This window comes from Cyprinodon tularosa, unplaced genomic scaffold (genome assembly GCF_016077235.1).
Source record: "Cyprinodon tularosa strain WSP-4 unplaced genomic scaffold, ASM1607723v1 ctg924, whole genome shotgun sequence".
Classification (NCBI taxonomy): domain Eukaryota; kingdom Metazoa; phylum Chordata; class Actinopteri; order Cyprinodontiformes; family Cyprinodontidae; genus Cyprinodon; species Cyprinodon tularosa.
In genome coordinates, this window is record NW_024039701.1 from 156,378 (window position 1) to 177,655 (window position 21,278).

Below are 21,278 nucleotides of genomic sequence, written 5' to 3' on the forward strand. Positions count from 1 at the left end.
TTCAGCGGCTCTGTGTGTTTTTTCATTGAAAAGGGAGTGACTGCAGGCCATTCACAGGTAGAACGGGATCAGTGTGACTGCCCTTTCCCTCTGCTAAGATAACTGAGAGCATGATGTGGTGTAAACAGCTAAAACACCAGGCGAACTGTTGTTGGCAAGGTAGCAGGTATAAATATCATTAAAGAATAATGGCTGTGATCCTTTTCATCAATATCCACTGTCAGCAGTATCAATTATTTATAAGCTGGGCACTCTTCAAGCACAGGATCCTGCCTGAGTCTATGATGGAAACACATTTCTGACATGTTTACCCCTTTAAAAGAGACATAAAATGCTTTTAGATTACTTAGATTAAATAGTAAAATAAAAAGTAGCGTAAAAGTTTAAAAGGTAAATGCACTAAAAAGATGAAAAACAATCACTTGTTTCTTTGATTACATCTCGATTCCTCATTCATGTGTTAATGATGCAGTTAAAACCTTGATTAAAGGGGGAGCTGAGATATAGGCACTCTGATGGTAATAAGTCATCAATATAAGCTTTTACATTTGAGAAAAATTAGGTAATAAATGTGAAGAAGCATCATTTGTGTTCACATATACAAGTAAGATTTTGATATTTTCCTCCTAAATGAAATTAAATTATAAAACTGAGTTGAATGAAACAAAACATAATCAGAGAATACCATAACTTCAAACTTGGAGCATTTCTTTAAGGGAAGTACGGTTTATTGATTACTGAGCGAAGGGAAAATGCTTACTCAGATTTGCTGCAAAGTCAATGAATCATGCATTTAGCTGGGCTTTATTTAAAACACTACCCCCTCAATTAAGTAATGCACACTGATAGATTTAGATTTATACTTTGTATCTGGCATGCATCAGATGAGACTGGCAACTCCTAAAGTACAATAAAACAATGTAAAAGGATTATATAACATTAATCTGTGATTTATTTTAATATTTAGAAAAATAATATTTTGAAAGTTATCAATCCAAATAATCTGTGGCTGCATGGTAATCCTCAACCATAACAATCTTATAACTCAGCTCCAAGTGTCTGGAGTTGGAAGGCCTCTTTGCCATCACCCTAATCTATAGCTCCAGCCATAGATTTTCTATCGCATTAAAGACTGCACTCTGGGTGGTCAACCCTATGTTAGTTATTCCCCCAGTTAGAGCAAACATGCTGTGAAGGATTACTTTTAACCTGACCTAGAACATGTTAAATTATCTGGATTAGATTGGAGTAGATGTAAGTAAAAAAAAAAATGTGAATGTCTAAGACTGACGTTTTTTGTATTCTTTCTGATATAAACTGAGCCTGTCTGTCTAAGAAGCGAGTTGAGATAGTTGGTGAAAATTGATGCTATATAAATAAAAATAACTGATTAGTTGAAAAAATAGAGCTACATTTTGTTATATGTGTGCAACTCAAATGAATATATCATATGAAACTGAGCTCTTAATGTTGAAGTCTGTTTTCCGGACTGCAGCCACTCCTATTTGATAAGAGGTGCTCCACCTGTCCCAGCCTGGGGAGGTGGACCCGCCCTGTGAAAGTCCAGCTCTCAGGGCAGGAGAAACACAGCAGACGGAGGCAGGTGAAATGTGGCCCGACAGGTCTGATGGGAACTCAGTGCCAGATAGAAGAAGGGGAGGTGACTGACAACCCTGCTGCCAGCCGGTAGGACTCTTACCCAGAGAATGAGATATGAAGACAGATGTGTTCATGTTGCAGTGAGTAAAGGCTGGATCCGGTCTAGTCACTGACTGACAGAAAGGTAAGGGACCTTTGAACCCCAGGGCCCTGTGGACTCCCAGCACCACCTCCAGCCAAAGCTGTAGGCTTGACTGAGTGGAATTTCCCTCCTCTTCCCTGCCTGGAGACGGGGGCAGATGGTCGGTCTGAAAGCCTGAGCAGAACTCAGGAAGAAGAAGGAGAGGAAGGGTGGGAGAGAGTGGGGGCTGGAGAGAAGGAGACGAAGACAGGCACAGACTGGGCAGAAAAGGAGACATGCTTCGCTACGGCTCAAGACCAACGGTTTCCACCACCACCACCACCACAGAGGACCCTGCAAAGCCTTCAAGTGAGGTAAGACATCCCAAGGCGATGAAACCCAACTCTTTTTCTCCAAGTTTGCAGTCGTTCTCCTCCCTTCTCTCAACTCTCTCATAGTGTCTCGCCTAACATTTACATTCTCTCAGTCAGTGGATTATAGTTTGCTGTAGGATAGGAACCCAGTGAGCAGCAGGAAGGGATGTCATGTTTATTTGAAAAGCTCTCTAATGAAACAGGCCTTTGTTCTCTGCTTTTTCATTTATACATGAAACAATGCATAATTACCTTCATCACAGAAATAAACAGGATTAAATGCTATAACTTTCTGCTTAGAAATGAACCTCAACAAGGAATTTACTGTAATGCACATGGTGTGAAAGATGTTGCCTTTTTACAGTTTCAGATAATTTGCATAAATGTTGTTTGCTGTCCATTGTCTATAAATAAACAGCTGAGATGGTGGTGAATGTGAATGGTTGGGGACCTCTATTACCTTCTTGTTTAGAGACCTTTTAGAACAAATGTACGTTTTGTCATGACAATGATTGCTTTTGTTTGTTTTTGCTTTTCCAGAGGAGGATTCTCAGGCTAACTCTGCTCGCAGGAAATAATGAAAACAAGGAGGAAAAATCTGCAGACACAGTGAGTCTGACGTCTCTCACAGTGAAATTCCTAAATAAGCCATGCTGGTCCCTACGAGCCTTTCAAAACAGCCCTGTTTTGACAGTTTACACCTCAATTAAATGAAAGTCCGTCATCCTATTTTACTCTAGGATACTTTTACTTTAGTCACATAGTGTTACTAAAGCATTAAAACAAAGATGTCGGAGCGTCTGAGATTTATGTTTTTTATCATCTGGTCCAGTTATGCAACTGTGACCGAAGACGGGCGTGTGTATTTGATAATACACTAACAGCTGTTTCACATTTACTACAGAGATAAAGTCAGAACGTGCCGCAAGATGGGTTTATCCAGGAGAAAATATTCAAAACCCAGATCAGTTGAACCAGGAAATAGAAACATTTGCTTCAAAGTTTAAAACATTTTTAAAGGTAACTGTGTGAATTATGATGGCTGCAGGCTGTGTGGGTGTTTGCCGTAGGTGGCTCTTGAACAGCCTTTGTTTGTGTTGCAGATCTGGTCCTAAGTCAGTGAGAGCGTGAGAAGTGAGAACTTTCCTTTTGCTTTTTTTTGGCTCTCATGAGACTTTTACTTTTTTCACTCATGCAGCAGCCTGACTGCATGGTTTGTGTCAACCTTGGCCTGGTAGCGTGGTGGTCATCTTGCTGCCACACCTCCACTCAGATATGCTTCAATAATCTCCCTTTTCCTCTGGGAGAGTGGGACCATGACAATGGAAGATTCTATTTCTGTACTTTAAGGGAAAAAGATTTTTCGAATAATCATGTAAAGCTCTCAAATAACCAATCTCCCTTCATAATGATACATTAATAACCTTATTGTAAGTTGATTCAATCCAGCACTTATGTTTGCCCAAATTTGAAACAAATCTCAGAACAGTACTCTGTTAATTAAAACGAATAACCTTTCCCTATATTTTCTTAAATCAATGCTTCTTTTTTCGTTGTCTTGCTGGTTTTGCACATCCCACTTTTTGTAAATCAACAGGCCTTGCAGAAGCTCAGCCAAACAGGAAAGGCAACAATGCAGAACCCACAAAGCTTCTCAGAAGATGTGCATTGTGTAACAAATAAGAACATTTATTTGTTACCAATATACACTAAAAACTTAATGAAAGCTAAGGCTGATCAGAGGAAGATGTTTTATGATGGCATTATTTTCAATTTAAACTTTTTCTTGGCGGAAGAGTCCTGATCTGAGTCCTGAGACACAAGTAAAGTCAATCTGCTTCAGTTAGATTTTGGTCTTGATTTGGGAGATAAATGTTATAGATTGTAAAAAAAAATCAATGGCTGTAGGGATAAAGGAGTTCCATATTCTCTTTGTTTTAAAGTTAGAGAATATGTCCTGCCTGAAGGGAGGAGATTAAACTGGGTGTGTAGAGGATGGCTATAATCTGACAAGACTATTTGGGCTTTGGAAACCGATCTAGACTTAAATGGCTACATACTGTCATCATTTAAATGTAACCCAATGATGTTTCAACATTATTTTGGTCCTCAGTATTCTGGAGGAAATGCATCCTCTAATGGTGGGCTCTTATACAAACTGCATCGGCCTGACACTCAAATGTCAGTTCATTGTCCTTCAATCTGAGGAAAACATGAAGTTTGGAGGAGTGCATCAACTGAATCAAGTTACTCACAACTTTATTATTAAAACTTTGTTATTGTGCAACCAGGAGTTGGCTATTTATATTTAGTTGACTTTTTGGCATCCTCTACAGATGTTTTAATTGGCAGCCTTCCTGCCACCATTGTAACGGCTGAAACACCTGAACTTAATATCGACTCTGGATGTGGGAGTGAACAGTTTATAAAATAACATCTTTGTACAGTACATATTATTAGGTTAATCACAATGAAACCAGGATTTTTTTATTTTAAGAACAAAAAAAAACAGCGTTGATATTTAAAATTTTATTAAAAAACACCTATTTAACTTTGTTTGAAAAACAAAAAATAAAATCAAGTTAGGTTTGGACTGTCTAGGCCTGTAAAAATCAGGCTTTTCACCTCAATGCATTTTACATAAAAAAGAAAAAAAAATCTGTGAAAAATTCCTTTGGGTATCAACTACTACTGGGTCAAACAGATCGTCTAAACCCAAAACGGAGTGATGCGTTTATACCGCTGCTGTTGAAGTGATCTATACTGTTATATTAAATAGGATGCAGTCAGATTTTTGCCTGCACATTTCTAAAAATATATATTTTTTAAAACAGTAAGGGAAGCTGTGCACCAAAATGTAAGTAAGGGTCCACCAGTAGTCAACTGCTAATGTTTGGTAAGCTTTTTTTGTTTGAAGTCAGTATGTAATAGTGAGGTAATCACAGCAAACAGGTTATAAATGATCCCTTCTACTTACCCGTTTTAACTGATGTCAGTTGGTTTGAATGTGTTTTTATATCATTTATAGTTAAAATCCATTATTTTTAGAAAAAAACAGGTGGGAGACACAAATGCACAGATGTACTGGGTAAGGAAAGCTGGAAGAATGAAGCAAATGCATTTTAAAATTGGGGGGTTCTTTCCTGTAGCTTAATTTCTGAGAAGGCAGGAGGGAAAAAAAGGACAGACACCAGGAAACATGGTATGGAGGGAAACACATGTGCTCTGCACTGATGTGTGCCTTGGTGTCTTTAATGATGTGGTAACTCTGGCACACCGACAAATGTGGCGTCAGCTCGTCAAACATCAGCAGGTCTGAGAACAGGACGTCTGTTTTCATGAGTGATCACTCCACCAAGGATCAGTAAGCACTGCTGTTGGCTGTAGTTTTTTAATATAACACACGATAACACAGATGCAACTCAAGTTTTCTTTATCCTGTAGGTGCTAAAAATTTAATAAATGTGTCTGTTTCATTTTAGATTAAAAAAAAGCTGACTCTAAAAAGAAGTGACTGTTTGAGAAGAAATCCAGGTCAACTAAATGAGTTTTTAGGACATAAAGATTTCACAAAATAACTCTCAGGTTCCAGCAGATATAAAACAGATGAAAACAAAACAAAAGCAGTTTCTTGACCTGCAGGTATTTGCTCATAGGCTTTAATTATTCTGCATTCCTTCACAGTGTCAAACGTCCTTCATGTTTCTTTTCACTTTTATCAATGATCTTTGGCCTAATCAGCAGGGAGTTCAAATGAAGGTCTGTCTGTTTGTGATACAAGGCAGTTATGAAGTTAATCAAGGAGGAAGGAAATTACCAAAATACTCTGCTAGTAGGAGGTCCAATGTTTTGAGACAAAGGCTGAAGCAGGTTTATGTTGTAAAATTAGAAGGGGCGTGGCCCACAACTTGACTCATCGTGGACACAATCCATTCCTGTCACATTGTGATCTTTTGCATCGTGAATATGGCACAGAGCGAGGCAGCTGCACGTAAATTGTTGCTGAACCTGCAGAGTTAAGGTTTGACTCATCAGAGGGCTTCTGTGTTGTGACGTCAAAGGCAACTTGATTGTTTCTGTTGGAAATCAGAAGCTTTCTCATTCAGTGACCAGTCATGTGATCTTCACCTTACCCAGATTATCCAGGGATCAAAGCAAAGATGTTAGATGGCAAATAAAGTACTGCATGTGAGCTATTTAATCATAAAGATGTTTGTTTCTCGCTATCACGTGCTGGAATTTACATTCCCACCGATCAACGTGCCTTTGCCCTTTTTCAACAACACGTTCTCTGTAGATGAAGTGGTGGTGAAATGTGAGGCCCTGCTCCTTCCAAGAGACACTGGCGCCTTTGTTCTTGTTCGCCCTCGTTCTTATCTCTGTGAGATTGTCGCCTCCCTCTCCAAATACTTGTTAGTATGTTTTTATTCTTTCAGCTCTTCTTAAGACAAATCGACGACCTATAGTATTAAAATACTTTGTAGATGCATTTAAAGAGCATGAAACCCATCAGAGTTCTAAAAGCCTCTTCACTTCCGGTTATTTTTTTAATTTTCACACTAAAGCAGCTATGGCTGATTCCAATCTCTATATCTGCTTGTAAGGGTAATTTAACACACAATTTCCTGTGAGTTTCCTTAATTCAGAGAGCCTTGCTAAAGTATTCCTATCCTATTCAACCTTTTCCCATTTTTCAACATTTCAACCTCAATCTTCAATAGCTTTTGTTGGGTTCGACATGAGGTGAGCATGATGTGCTGCTAATGTGTGGTATGAATTTATCTTCAACTTCTAGGAATACTCTGTATTTAGTGCAATCCATCTCTCTATCTGAAGATATTTAAAAAGTCCCCATAGAATGATGCTGCCACACCCTGTGACAAAAAAATAATTTGATTAAAGCAGACAGTATGATCAATTAGGCTATATGGGGCAATGCAATTACAAGGAGCAAGCAGTTTTGAACAGCTCGATATTTAAATGTGTTGAAGTTTGAAAAGTGTTGCTATTACAGATGCTTGGTGGCAGTTGGAAAGTTTAGGAACAGAGAAAGTTCGGCTCTTTATAGTGCTAAAGCAGGGGTGTCAAACTGGTTCCAGAAAGGGCCGTGTGGCTGCAGGTTTTCTTTCCAACCAAGCAATAGCACACCAGACTCCAGTCATCTCATCAGGTCATCATGTTCAGATTGGACTCACTTGATGAGATGACTGCATGATGCTTTCTGGAACCAGTTTGACACCCCTGTGCTAAAGGGAAAAGAGTGCAATGGATAAAGGAGGATCTATGGAGCAACATAAAGGAGATATGATGGGTAGAATGAGGTTGTAGATGACATTGAATACAAACAGAAGGATTTCAGAAATTGTTCTGAGTGTGATTGGGATCCAGCAATGCTGTTTTTCGGGCTGGGAGTCTGTCGTAAAACAATAAGTCCCACAACAAGGCTGTGAGCGGGAACTGAGGGGGAGTAAGGATGAAGACCATTAATAGCTAGTTGATGAAAATATGCGGAACAAGGGATGTTATTGTGAGAGATAAAAAATAAGGAGCTATTAAATATGACACACTGTGCAGACAGTGGAGATGCTAGTGGAAAGTTTCTACTTTGGATAATGCTGACTGAAGTTTAAAGAGTAATATGATATAACCGTATTTAAAACAAAAAAGAGGTAAAGGAAGAGGGTGAAAATATATAATTTGATTTACTGGATACGTAGAGTTGGGTATATAGCAAAAATATGAATCTTAAATTAATCAAAAACATTGCAGAATCAAGAATCTAGGTGTTGAAGAGTCAAAGTCCTAGGAAAGAGCCCCGAGGCAATGCAGATGTGACAGCAGAACTGAGGGACTTAAACGACATAAACTTAATTAAAAATGCAGAATGTAGAGAAGGGGGAGTGAGTGATACCAAGCAAGGATAATCCTTTAAGATGCAGAGCAGTAGAAATGGTATCAAACAATGGAGTTAGATAAAGAAGTATGAAGATGGATGGTAAATTGGGTTCAGTTGCCATCAGGAGATCATTGGTAATTTTTATAACTAATACTTACGTCTGGGATGGGAACTAGTGTGGAATAGTTTGTAGACGTTATTGTGAGGTGAATGAGACTGGTTTCAATTAGTAGCTATTTTTTAAGTACTTTGAAAATAAAGTTTAATTGAAAATAGGGCTGACATTATTGTAGTAGTTTCCTGTGTATATTCTCAGTCATCCGGGTCATTGCAACCATTAAAAACAGTCAACTAGACGTTCACTCAGTTTTTTCTGAAAACGTTTCAACATCTTTCCAGGAGCCTTTGTCAGTTCTGTTTTAATCTTTTCTAGGAATCCTCAGTATATATATAACTACAGCATATGTATGTATATGCTGTAGTTATATTTTTATTTAACTACAGCATCCACACCTTCTCAAGCTCGTGACACAGCCCTTCATCTCAGATGCTGTAAACAAGTAGACAATTTTCCGTTAGTTTATCAAAATGGAAGATCGAGAAAATATTATTGATGTCCAAAACATATTACATCCAAAAACCTGAACTGTCCCTTTAATGACATTGAGGTCGATCTAAGTTTCTCAAAGTTCAAATCAAAACAATATTTTCTTTATGTTATACACTACATAATTTAAGGATCATCAAACAATAAAATTCATAAAGGGGAGCATAAACAACTTTAGTTATTGATGTGACCAGCGATGGCATTTAGTGACACCATAGTAAACATTTGTTTCTCCTGAAACAGTCCTAACAAAAAATATACTTTGATCAAAATGACAACAAAAGTGGAAATGAAAAGGAAAGTAATTAATAGAAAGCAGGTTGTAGGGAAGAATATATGTTTTCATGATGTTTTAAATGGTTCTTTCCACAGAGTGAGAGTCACATCAAGGAAACATGGAAAAAGAAGAACGGGCTGATCCACCGAGAAAGTCCAGCTGGCATGGAGTCGCCTCAGCAGGTAGACACAACATGAACTAGAGGCACGCTCTGTATCTGCTTGAATCTGAAGATGGCTCCGATTTTTTTTGTTACCATTTAGAAACGTTCTGAAATTATGTCATAAAAACAACAAATATACTAGCTATTTGATAATTTAACATTCAGTTAATCTGACACTAGAACAACTGTTCTGATGTCATTCTTAATAAAATATGAAAACATTTCAATGATCTGTAAATGGACATTTCTAAGGCTGCAACTAACGATTATTTTGTAACTCGATTAATCTCTCGATTGTTTTTTTTTGATTAATGAGTTAATACTTGGATAGCCAAAGGTTCCTTAAAAAAGAGTTTTTACAAAATAAAACCAGGTGAAACTAAAACTTTCCACATGAGGAGTTCTGGATAGAGCATTTTGACAGTAATTTTTTGTAATGTTAAATGCAAAATGTTTATATACTTTCTTTACAATTTTGATTTTATTACTGTCTAAGTAGCTTGCTCTGTCATGTAAAGGTATATTTTATTAATCGATTACTAAATTAATTGACAATTATTTCAATAATCGATTATTCATAATTAATCTGATTAATTGTTTCAGCCCTATAAATTTCCCTCCTAACTGAGTTGTATTTCTATATAGGATACTTTCTCTGAGCTGCTTTGTGTCCATTTATTTATTTTAGACTGAGTTGCCCCATATGAAGAAGCAGAGATCTAAATGTTTTTTAAAATGTAATTTATTATGCAGGAGTCTGAAGTCTGAACATTTGTATCCTTATGTAAGACTTTAGAGAAATATTTTAGTGATTTATTATCATTTTTTATTTATTTATTTGAATTAGGACAATTCACATTCATCAACATGTAAGCTTAAAGCATCAATGTAAATATGCTATACTTAGAATAACAGCTAATTTGAATCTGCTGTCCTAAGGCAGGTAAGAATAGTGAACGTTAAACAAGGCACTATTGGAGAGAGCAGAGTGGACACAAACAGATAAAATGACACTAACATAAATAAAATGAGGTTAACAGGCCCAAGGAAACAGATCAGTTCAACTGTGAGCATGTCTGCTTAGTTTTCAACCAATGTTTCAAGGAGATTTTAAAACTTATGTAGGTTGCACAACCCATAACATGAGCTGGCAGTGTGTCCCATGACTGTGCTCATCTAATGGATGCAACCATTAGGCCAAATTTGGTCCTACGCCGCTGAACATTACTGTCTCCTCTGGTTATACCCCTGGTGTTTATTCTAGTAATAGGTTTTTTGCTTATAAAATCAGTTAGAGGAGGAGGAGCAAGTCCATTTAAAACTCTATTTAAAACACATCCACACATCCAAAAATAACTCAAAGTTTAAAATCTACTTACTGAAAATGTTACAATTTTGATAATCTAAAGGCTTTTTGTCAAGAACTTTCAGTGTTTTCTTGAAGAGATACTGTAGGGCAGTGGTCTCCAACCCTGGTCCTCAAGATCTACTGTCCTACAGATTTTAGATGCATACCTGCTTCAACACAGCTTAATCAAATGAATGGCTTGAAAAGGTAATCAATCATTTGATTAAGCTGTGTTGAAGCAGGGATGCATCTAAAATCTGTAGGACAGTAGATCTTGAGGAACAGGGTTGGAGACCACTGCTGTAGGGGTTTCAGAATGGCCTCTGAAGTGTGAGACCATGGCAGTGGTATGGCAGTAGTTTATTAGGCTAAAGATTCATTGTTTCAAACATTGCAATTGTAACGGTATGAGATAAGAAAATAATAATGTAATGATAAAATAAGTTTTACTTTTGGTTCCAGGAGTACCTTAGAAAATTTGGTCAATTGGATTGTTGAGCTAATTAACTACAGTACAATTAAACACGACAGGAAAAGCACATCTGTTTGAGCTGTTGAAATGTTAAGAGTAGGCGGATTTTTTGCGATTTAATCTGGGTGTGCTGAAAAAACCGAATGCCTTACCTGGGATGTCAGCTGTTGGGTTTCTGTGTCCCATTCCTGGCAGCGAAAACTGAAAACAACACTAAGTTTCAGACAAACACTCCTACCAAGTAGCCAAATGTCTGCGTCGTTTTCACTCCCAAGTTTTGACCTGTATTCTGATTATGCAAAGAGGATAACTTTTGTTCTTGAGACTGAATGCTTGCAAAGAGCGTAGCATGTATTTAAGATCCTTTTTTTCAGCACAAAGATATTTTCAATGTTCTTTTATTCTCTTCCATTACAGCATTTAAAGCAGTACAATAAATGTTTTCCCATATAGGTATATTACACTATGACATTTTTGATTGCTGTCTGCTGGAATAATAAATCATTTTAGACTCAACTCACTTTAAGGCATGAGTACCACACTAATTTCTCTTTCAAAGAACATATAAAATATTCAGAGAAACAGGATCTAAGTCACTCTTCAGTAATTTATCTGCACCAACCCCTATTGCTATTTAGTTATTTCAGCGTCTAAGTGCCATGCTGTTCCTGTGCATCTGTTTTTGTTGGCTGATAGAGGAACAATAGGCAGAAATGGCAGAAGCTCATGTTCTAGGATGCAGAAACATGACACCGTCTGTGCACTATGCACCCCTTTTAGCTGTTATCAACCTCCTATTTCATAAGCTCACCAGCAGCATCGCTAAGAACACCTAATCAAGTGCACATATGTGCATCCATATGCAAACACATAACCCTGAGAGAGTCTGCCTACATTAAACCATGTATTCAGGGACAGTGTAAGTCAGCCTCAGTGGAGGTTGGGAGCAGAAACCTGACCGCTCTGATCCTGTCTCCCTCAGCACCTCGGAGACACAACCAATGGGGTGCCTGTGACCTCGCTGCAGCATCATGGGCCCAAAGTGTACGGCGTAGTGCAGAGGACAAGCTCGGACAGACAGCAGGAGCTGATGGCGAGGGAGTGGACCGTCAGCCACCTTCATGATGAGATGAGGTACATCAGGGAGGTGAGTGAACTCCAGCACAGAAGCACACCAGCTTTCATGATGCACAACCCGATTGGACACAATCAAGGGAGTTTTGGTCCTAACGTCTGCATGTCCTTGCTTTCTGCAAACAGGTGAGAGACTCACTAGAGAAGGTGAGAGAAAGGATGTACGGCCAGTTTGGAGGAATGCAGCAATCAATGGAGAAGCTCTCACGGGAAATTAGGGTAGATGATCAAATAAAAACTTTTGTTCAAGTCCAACTCATTACATAAATCCTGTAAATAATAATATAAAAAAAAAACATGTTTTCTGCAGGCAGCCAACTCCCAGAGGAAAAGTCTTGAATCTGAAGTGAAGGTCCGTACAGCAGCCATGGACAACTTTGATCAGATGAACAGCTCCCTCATATCTGCAAACCTCAGCCTGCAGGTAACAAATCAGTGTCACAAAGGATGTCAGGATTTTTATTTGTTGGACAACTGGTTACTGATTTATGTGCCTTTTCTTCACAGAAATCACTCATTGAGAACTGTCAGAACAGAATAGGCGCAAAAGATGAGGTAAAGACTTTGCGGAGTACCTGCCAAAAAACGGAGCAGCAACTCAGGGACAGGGAGCGGGAGCTGGCTGGAGCAAAGGCTGAAAACCAAACACTGAGACTTCAGGTAGAACTTGTTTCTGCAAATCCACGCATACCCAAACACTGCTAAACATCTATTGTAACTGATTCAAAGTTGCAGTGCTCACGAGTTTTCTAGCTGATGGGAGAAGTTGGTACTCAGCTCACAGAGCACCCTGATGGGAGAATATGTAAAGCATTGTTTGCAATAAATGCCAGCTGCCAAACACATAGATGCTGCACATATAGAGTTTCTCTGCAGGAGGTTATCATGATATCAAAGCTTGGATGGCAGTATTTATTCTATAACAAAGGACTATCTTTAACTGCATCTTCCAGCTCAGGGTTAATATGTTCCCATTTGCTGAGAGAAGTCTTAAATTTGCTATGCTGTGGCTGTCCAGGTTGAATCTTCACATGAGGCCAACACCCGCGCCATGCAGGATCTCTCTGCAAAGCTCCAGAAGGAGTACGAAGAAAAGCTGCTGAGGGAACAACAGGAACACAGAGAAGAGATAGAAAAACTACAGGTTGGCATTCTCATATACATTAGATACTGTAACTGCTTTGATTGGATCACATTGTTCCAGTCTCAAGAATTTACCTTGAAATAACCATAAAAACGGCATTCTGCATCAATTGATCAAAGTTTTCCGTTCACACAGGTCCAACTTGATGATTACATGAGGCGACTGGAGGAAACAGAAAGGAAACTGAGAGCAGCAGAGGCACAGATTGCTGAAAAAGACCAGCGGATCACTGAAGTTGAACGTCTCCTGAGCTGCATGGGGAAAGTGAGGCAACCTTTTCAAGCTTTACTGTTTTACTGTTATTTCTGTTTGGCCTCTTTAAAAAAAAAAAAAAAAAAAACTTAAAATAATTCACAGGAGAAGAGTCAACTCCAGCAGAAACTGCAGGATTACGAGCAGCGTATTCGCATGTTAGAGCGGACAGACAAAACGGATGCAGCTGCAGCCAAGAGGTAAAAATGTGACACTACTTATTCTTTAATTACTTATTCTACAGTTTTCAATTCTTTTTTTCCCTGTGGAAGTAGTGCTGATTGGCCAGGTTTCTTAAAAAAAAAAAAAAATCTGTAATTTGCATTAGTCCCTTTTTCAATAAAAGTCCGTGCAGTCATTTTATTTTTAAACTTAAAGTGATGCTGGGTAATTTGTCAGCGTGTTGTTCTCATCATTCCATAAATGTCGCAAGACATTTATTTGGATCAGCCCAGAAAAAAACTGGATTCACTTTCCGTCCATCTGGTGGCGGTACTAAGAATGCAGAACTGGTTTTACACTTTAATCCCAGCCCCATATAGACTAATCATAACACTCTGTTTACACCCTTTGAAATACACTATTTTTGCTGTTGCTCTTTTAAATGATAAATAAGAAAAGATAAACCACTTGAGAGTTATGCTTAATTCCTTTCATTACTAAGCTAATTAGATCCTTAAGCAGGAAAAGTTGAGATCGTTATTTAACATTAAATATTTTATGCATCTTGCCTCAGTTGCAAACATATTAAGTGGCGCCATATTTGTCCTTTTTTTTAATGAAATTATGTTATCTATTAGTTCAGTCCTAAGGTGCAAGGAATTGATCATTTGAATGTCTGATTATAAGCAGATATCCATATCAAGCATAGGTTGTAGATGATGGATTCAACAATGACAGGACTCGAAAGAGGATCTCCAAGAGCTTGCAGTCATCCAAACCACAATCTCTCCTCCTGCAGAAGTCTCAGCATAAAACCATAAAACAGTTAAAGAGATCATAATCCACTTAGTTAGGTTTACATGAAAACCCAGTAAGGAGAATGTGTGAAAGTGAAAGTTGTCTGTTAAATCATTATTCAGTTACTCCATCAAAATATTGTGGTGAAACTTTATAACTGAAACCTGCTGTAACTTAAAATGTCAAAACATTCCAGCCCAAAAGTTTGTTTTATATTCAGTGCTTGCAGTGTTTACCACATAACTAATAAATGCTAATATTCAGGTTCAGCTGCTCCAAACAGGTGGTTGGAAATTTTGCAGAGCCTGGCTGAGTTAAGGCTACAGTAACTCCAGTTTCCCAGTGCTACCCAGGAGCTTTGCTGCTCCTTAAGCACATTTAAAATTAGGCTTATAATCCTGATCCACTGACTTTACAGATCAGGTTTTCAATTTTGCCCTTTTTACATAGAAACATTTTTAAAATTACTTTTTGTGACAAAATTTATCTGAAATAAACAACAGACTTGCTGAGTTTACAGCAGTGAACCTCTTTCCAGCACCCACTGGAGCCAACTGCATGACAGCACTGAGCCCTGCTGCTCTGCATACTCCACAACAAAAAGTAGGGTAATTCTTGATGAAATCAGTACAAAGATGACATTTATTTTCTAGCTTAAAGGTATAATGGAACATTTTTGCAAATTTTTGAAAAGACCCACCCTCTCCACTTAAAAAAAAAATGCACATGCTCAACCCTGCATCCGCTCCTAAGAGGGAACGCCTATTAAACATGTGCAAGAGCATGCAGGAGCACCTCGTGCACACTCTGTTTAAAAGCTGCTGTTCACATCACTCATACAAGCTTACTTTAAGTAAGATGAGTGTAAAACAAAGAAGTATGAAGTTATGAATGTAAAAATGGGTAAGTAAAAATGGGGACGAGTATGTAGGATGGTCTTAAGTAAACATATTAGCAGAATGACTGACAATTAGCAGGACCTTTAAAACTTCTTAAAGCATCTTTTTGTGACAAATTAAAGATATAAAAAGAACCATTGTAATCTCTTCTTCTTGAGTTATTGTCTCTGCTGGTGCAACAAAGCACTGCAGGATATCTCGCTGGACACAGCCTCAGGCTCCTCAAGAATCCTGGGGAAAGTTATTTAGCTCTACCTCAGGCATTATAATAATTTGTATTGAAAAGCTATCAGAGATGATCAAAATGTGGGCTTTTGAAAGGCAATATAAAGACCTAATGTTTATGAAAGTCCTGCTTTAAATTTTAACTCCCATTTATTTTAGGTCTAAGCAGCTGCAAGAAGAAGCCGTGGAACTTCGTGAGAGAATTAAACACTTAAACGACATGGTGTTCTGCCAGCAGAGGAAAGTCAAAGGAATGATAGAGGAAGTGAGGAGAATTTCTTTTTTCTTTTTATAGCTCATTTCCATGCATTAGAAATCACTTTCTACTTATGATAGCCATAGACAACAAACAAACAAAAAAGAAACATACTACTTTATTAGATAAACCTGTTCAGTTTTTTTTTTTTTACATTGTTGAACTGTGCAAAGAAAAACTGATGTAATTCTGAAGACAAACAGTTGATCCTGTTACACCTTGTTCCAGCAGGGTATGGTAGATGAGCTGGTGTGCATAAACTAAAATAGCAGATTTGTAAAAAAAAAAAAAAAATGAAACCTTAATACAACCTTCTGAAACTGAATAAACAGGATCAAAGGTATCAAAAATTGTTGTTACTTTAAAAGACATTAACTTAGCATTGCTCTAGAGAAGTAGGGATCTTAATAAAAATGTCAAAAAGATGATCTAATTAGTCAGATATTGTGAAAATAAAGGATACATGACAAAGCTACTAGAACATAATGCCATATTTCAAAGAGGCTGATTTTCGTGGCAATTAAGAAAAAGTCTGTTGATGATTTCAAAGCAAGGCTCTAATTATGTAATTCTGCGCAGGTTCAAGCTCTACGATCTCAAGTTGCCCAGAAGGACATGTTTATCTCAGACCTTTTGGACAGAATTGCAATAGTGGAGTGTGAGGTAAGGCTATGACAAGTTTAAAGTCCTGTATTCTATGTTTAAATGAAGGTGTGGTGCGGTATCCTTCTGCATGGCTACAAAATTTTTTTTGCTGACCTGATGAGCACAGGATATCACGACCTTTCAGCAATGACTATACGTTTTCCCTGCATCACTATTCCTATCAAATCACCCTTTCCCATGTAAAGTGACTGCTGTCCTTTGCATGATGCTGATCTGACGGAGCTCTTTCCTCTTTCCTTTTTCCTAGAATAATGAATTAGAAGACAAGCTGAAGTATTTTATGTCCACACAGAATAGGCCTCAAGAAAGTTTGGAAAGACGAGACATAGGAGTAGGCTGTGATCTGCTCCCCAGGTAGGAGTCAACAGGTGGATTTGCCTAAGGGTTGCATTTGGTTCTTTGTTCTAAACTGGTTTCTAATTCTGATGTCTGACTGTGCAACTGCAGACACGAAGTAAAGAGGAATGTTGTCGAACCTGTTCATCTTCATTCCACCCAACCTACATCACCTGTCCAACCTACATCACCTGTCCGACCTACATCACCTGTCCGACCTACATCACCTGTCCAACCTACATCCCCCGTCCAACCTACATCACCTGTCCAACCTACATCATTCGTTGAACCTTCATCGTTTTTCCAGCCTTCATCACCAGTTAATGCAACATCACCTCCTCAACCTCTCTCACCCACAGATCCTTCATCACCCACACAATGGTCTTCGTCTTCTTCAAATCTTTCCTCCTTCCAACATTCATCATTCAGCCTAACAAAGCCCATCCATCCAAGGACATTCAGCTCTACTAACCCTCCACCCAGCAGACTAGAAAACAGTTTATTAAGGTATTCTCCTGGTCAGTATAGTCAGTTCCTGCAGTCCAACATGGCAGCAGTAAATGGTGTTTACTCGTCTGAGTCTGATCCCGTTCTGAGTCCCGTCAAGTCAGACGAGGTGGATGCAAAACCGAAAACAGACACTACACAAAGTAAACAACAGTCCACTTCATCATCCATGTCGTCTTCTCGACCAAGAACAAGATTACAAGTTTACTCGCCCTTCATGACACTGATTGGACAGAACCATAAAGACAAACACTCATCGACTTAAAGGGTTCATATTGGGAAATAATGAAGCTATTTTTTTTTTTCATTTTATTTGATTTATTGCATTGTTTGTTTTTTTCTGATTTGAATAATAAAAAAAAAACTTATCAGACCTCTTTTGATTCCAGTCATCTACAGATAGACTCAGTGTTCTTTATGTCTTTCATGGTAGCAGATTTACTAGATTTGAAGTAATCTTATAATTTTACCAGCATCTTTTTTTAAGATTATGAGGAATGTTTTGAAGAGGCCCAGCCTAAATCTGAACTTCAATATGCAGAGTACGTGGAGGGATTCATACCGTTAAAGTGATGGCAAAAAATCTTTAAATCTAAAACATTAAAAACTTTAAAGGGTAAATTATTAACATCAAATGCAAATGCAAAAGCCGGTCAGTAACTTAAAGAAGGGTTTAAAAAGTTTGTTTTTATAATACAGAGGGTTGTTAAAACCGCCAACATGTAATTTTTTTATGAAAGTAAAGAAATAAATTGTTTTCTAAATAAAGACATCTCCTTTTACAATAAATTTTATCTGATGAAGTGTGTTTTCCAATCAGAAACAAGCACTGTGTTTAAATTTAACCAAAGTCTGGAAGTATTATAGGTAACTTTGGTCTGAACTGTATGTAAACTTATTTGGAGTGACAACTCACTGCCTATTATTCAAAATATATGTGGCTAAAGTTCTTTAAAACAGGTCACACAAACAATATGGTTATTTAACCCATTTATGAAGCTATCACACAGTATAAACCATGTAACACATTTTTCATTTATCAGTTTCATTTGGATGATGACACAAAAAAAATGTGAGATCATTTTGATCAAACAAACATCGGTGGGTGGACATTTGAACTAAACACACTAACTAAATAATTCTCCTTGTCTCAAAATGTCCTGCTAAAATAGATATGGCTAACCATAAGCATAGCTACTAAATGCATGTGTTGGGAAGTTGGACTAAAATGAAGTAAATTGAATTTACAGCTGATAATAAAATACCATGTTGTGCTGGAAAACACTTTCAAATTTTATTTGATATTTTTAAAATTACAATGGTGATAGTTAAAATCCTTGTTTTCTCTTACAGGGATGATAGAAAAAGTGTACTATTGAGGATGTTTTACATTTTAATTTCAATGTGGTGTAATTAACTGAATTAATTTTTTTTTTTTTCTGACGTGTTATATGAAGTGAATGTCGCCCCATTGCTCACTGAGCAATAACTTCTTTCATGGTTTAGGATTGAAATGGTTATTATTTGTTTTATGTAAATGTTTTATATTTGCTTTGTACATATGAAATGATATATTTTGCTATGTTCGTACTGTGTAAATAATATTTATTAACTTGCAATGTGCCTTTGTGGGTATTCCCTATTGTCTGTGAATGGTGGTGGAGCAAAATATCTGTTATGACAACAGGGTTATAGACTTTTTTCAATATTATGGCTTTGTTGTGACTTTTTAAATAATAAAGTGACTGCCATTCTCTGAGCCCCCAGCAGTACCTCCCACCTTTGGTGTGTAAGTTCATATAAGACTTAGCGTGACTAATGACAATATATTTTTAAATGACGGAGATGACAAACTTTCCTGACTATCTTGACAATGTACCAAAACAACCTTAAATCCGGCGATAAAATGAGGTGAACACCGTTTTGGTACTGATTTAAAATGAGCATTTACATAGAAGGATCAATATACATTTTAAATAAACAAATAAACTCTTTACTTCATAGACTCTGAATTTTACTCTGCACAAAACATAAATATATAAAATAATCGGTGTCTTAAATCCGACCAATGTTAAGATTTCACTCAAAAGCTTCAAGACAACCTGGGCAATACTAGACAGAATGGCAATACTAGACAGTATAGGAAACTGAATTAAGGACATCAACTTGTTTCAGGAACTGGCAGTGTGTTACATAAATAGGTCGGGTCACAGTTTTCATCATTTAACCCTCATCATTCCCATTCTATTGTAGCCTGTATCAAATGAGGCCATTTTAAGGTAAAATTTTTGTTGCGGAATTCTTAGAAACATTTTATATCAAAATATGTTTAAGATAAACAACTAAATTAAAACAAAAGAGTGAAGAACAATTGTAATGCACGAGTGCAGTAAAATGCTCAACAATATGACCTCAAATATCATCTTAAAAAACACACACACAAACTTGCCTCACTGTCTTTGCAGGGCCTTTCCATTGACTTCCATTAATTTCCATAGCCTAACCAGAACCCTCACACTGATCCCAACCTAAACTCAATTCACACCTTAGTCCTAAACATACCCGCTGACTCTAAAACTGCAATTCCTCATGTGGGGTCCAGGCACCAGTCCCCGCAACATGCCATTTTCCCGGAAAACGGGCCCAACAATATATTAAAAAAGGTGTATCTTTTGTGCACTAATAAATATGATTAAATTGCGAACGACGTCTTGCATGTCTGCTGATTCCTGTGATGTTGGTAAGTGGTTAGCGTTTTTAAATATGGGAGCATTAAAGTGCTAAACAGGCCTGTGTTTTTAAAAAGGACATTATTCACATGTTGCACAATAAATACATAACAAATACATTCTTTATCATGTTTAACATGATTTACGTGAGTTTTTTTTTTTTTACTTTGCAATCACAATAATAAAAGAAAGGAGATTATTTCAACAGATTCTGACCGTTGACACTACTTGAAAAGGATACAGCTGTGACTTCTCGGTTAAAGTGTTGGCCATTGTCAGCAGAGCTAAATGAGAAATGTTTTGGCTCAGTGGCTGGAAAACATCCGGACAGGAAATGCAGCTGTGGAAAATCTGAGGCTGTAAGGCTGGAAACCTTCAGACTGGTTTCACTGTTCACACAGCATAGAAAGAAACATGTAGACATTAATCGCCCTAAACAGCATTGCCACATACTTGTCACATATTTTTTTTTTTACTAGTTAATTGTGAGGATTATACATTCCACCAGGTTATACTCTTTAACTGATTTTGTTCCAATTATTTCATTTCTTTGCTAACGTACATACTGAAATACATGTTTAAATAATTCATCAAGCCATGGATTCATAGATCATCTTATATCCTATGTTTAACAATTCTCATGTGTCCTTCATCTTTCAAATAGCTATTTACCATTTTACCAAATCCATAAATTTGCTTGTACATGTTTTTACAATTAATTGGTTTTAAGGTTCTACGATCTTATTTTTTAATTTCCGTTATTGCTTTTTCCGCAGTGTGCAATTAGATGTAGAGTTCTTTGTAGTTATTTCTCCAGGTCCCCACACTGGAAACAATGGTTAGAGATGTGTTGTTTATCTTTTATAAAAAAAAAAAAAAAAAAAGGTGTTGTGTTTTTTGTCTTGCTTCCAATAACATGACTCAGCCATGAAACATGCTTGTGTTGTCAAATAGACATGTTTCGGTTGTGACCAAAATACATGAAATAGTTGCACTGTGTGGTAAGGCTCCACCTGCTTTTTCTGAAAGACACCCCCCCCCCTGCATTGACTAGGAAAACAACTATGACATGTTGACAATGTCAAGACAAAACAGAGGGCTGCATGGTGGATTGTTTGTAGCGCAATTTTCCTTGCAGTAAGGTCATGGGTTCGGTCTCTGGCTTAGGGTCTTTCTGCATGGATTTTGCATCTTATCCCTGGGTACATATGGGTGGCTTCCTCCCAAACTCCAAAAACATGACTATTAGGTTTATTGATGCCTCTACATTGCCTTACTGTAGGTATACTGATGACCTTACCTTGCTTTTTGCA

The 21,278-nt window shown here is 37.5% G+C and overlaps 1 protein-coding gene across 2 annotated transcripts; it reads left to right on the forward strand.

The window, feature by feature from the left end:
• Positions 1-1,562: 1,562 nt before the first annotated feature.
• LOC119776330 (myocardial zonula adherens protein) lies at positions 1,563-19,015 on the forward strand. 2 transcript variants are annotated; one of them, XM_038274697.1, is made up of 14 exons: positions 1,563-2,094; positions 2,635-2,703; positions 8,970-9,056; positions 11,840-12,004; positions 12,118-12,210; positions 12,302-12,415; positions 12,499-12,651; positions 13,010-13,135; positions 13,271-13,399; positions 13,493-13,587; positions 15,631-15,736; positions 16,307-16,390; positions 16,686-16,747; positions 16,841-19,015. In XM_038274697.1, the coding sequence occupies exons 1-14, from the start codon at positions 2,017-2,019 to the stop codon at positions 17,499-17,501; spliced, it is 2,022 nt and encodes a 673-aa protein (XP_038130625.1). In that variant the 5' UTR covers positions 1,563-2,016; the 3' UTR covers positions 17,502-19,015. The 2 variants fall into 2 exon arrangements, with proteins under 2 accessions (XP_038130625.1, XP_038130624.1); XM_038274696.1 differs by having other exon boundaries at positions 1,565-2,094; positions 16,641-16,747.
• The last annotated feature ends 2,263 nt before the right edge of the window (positions 19,016-21,278 follow it).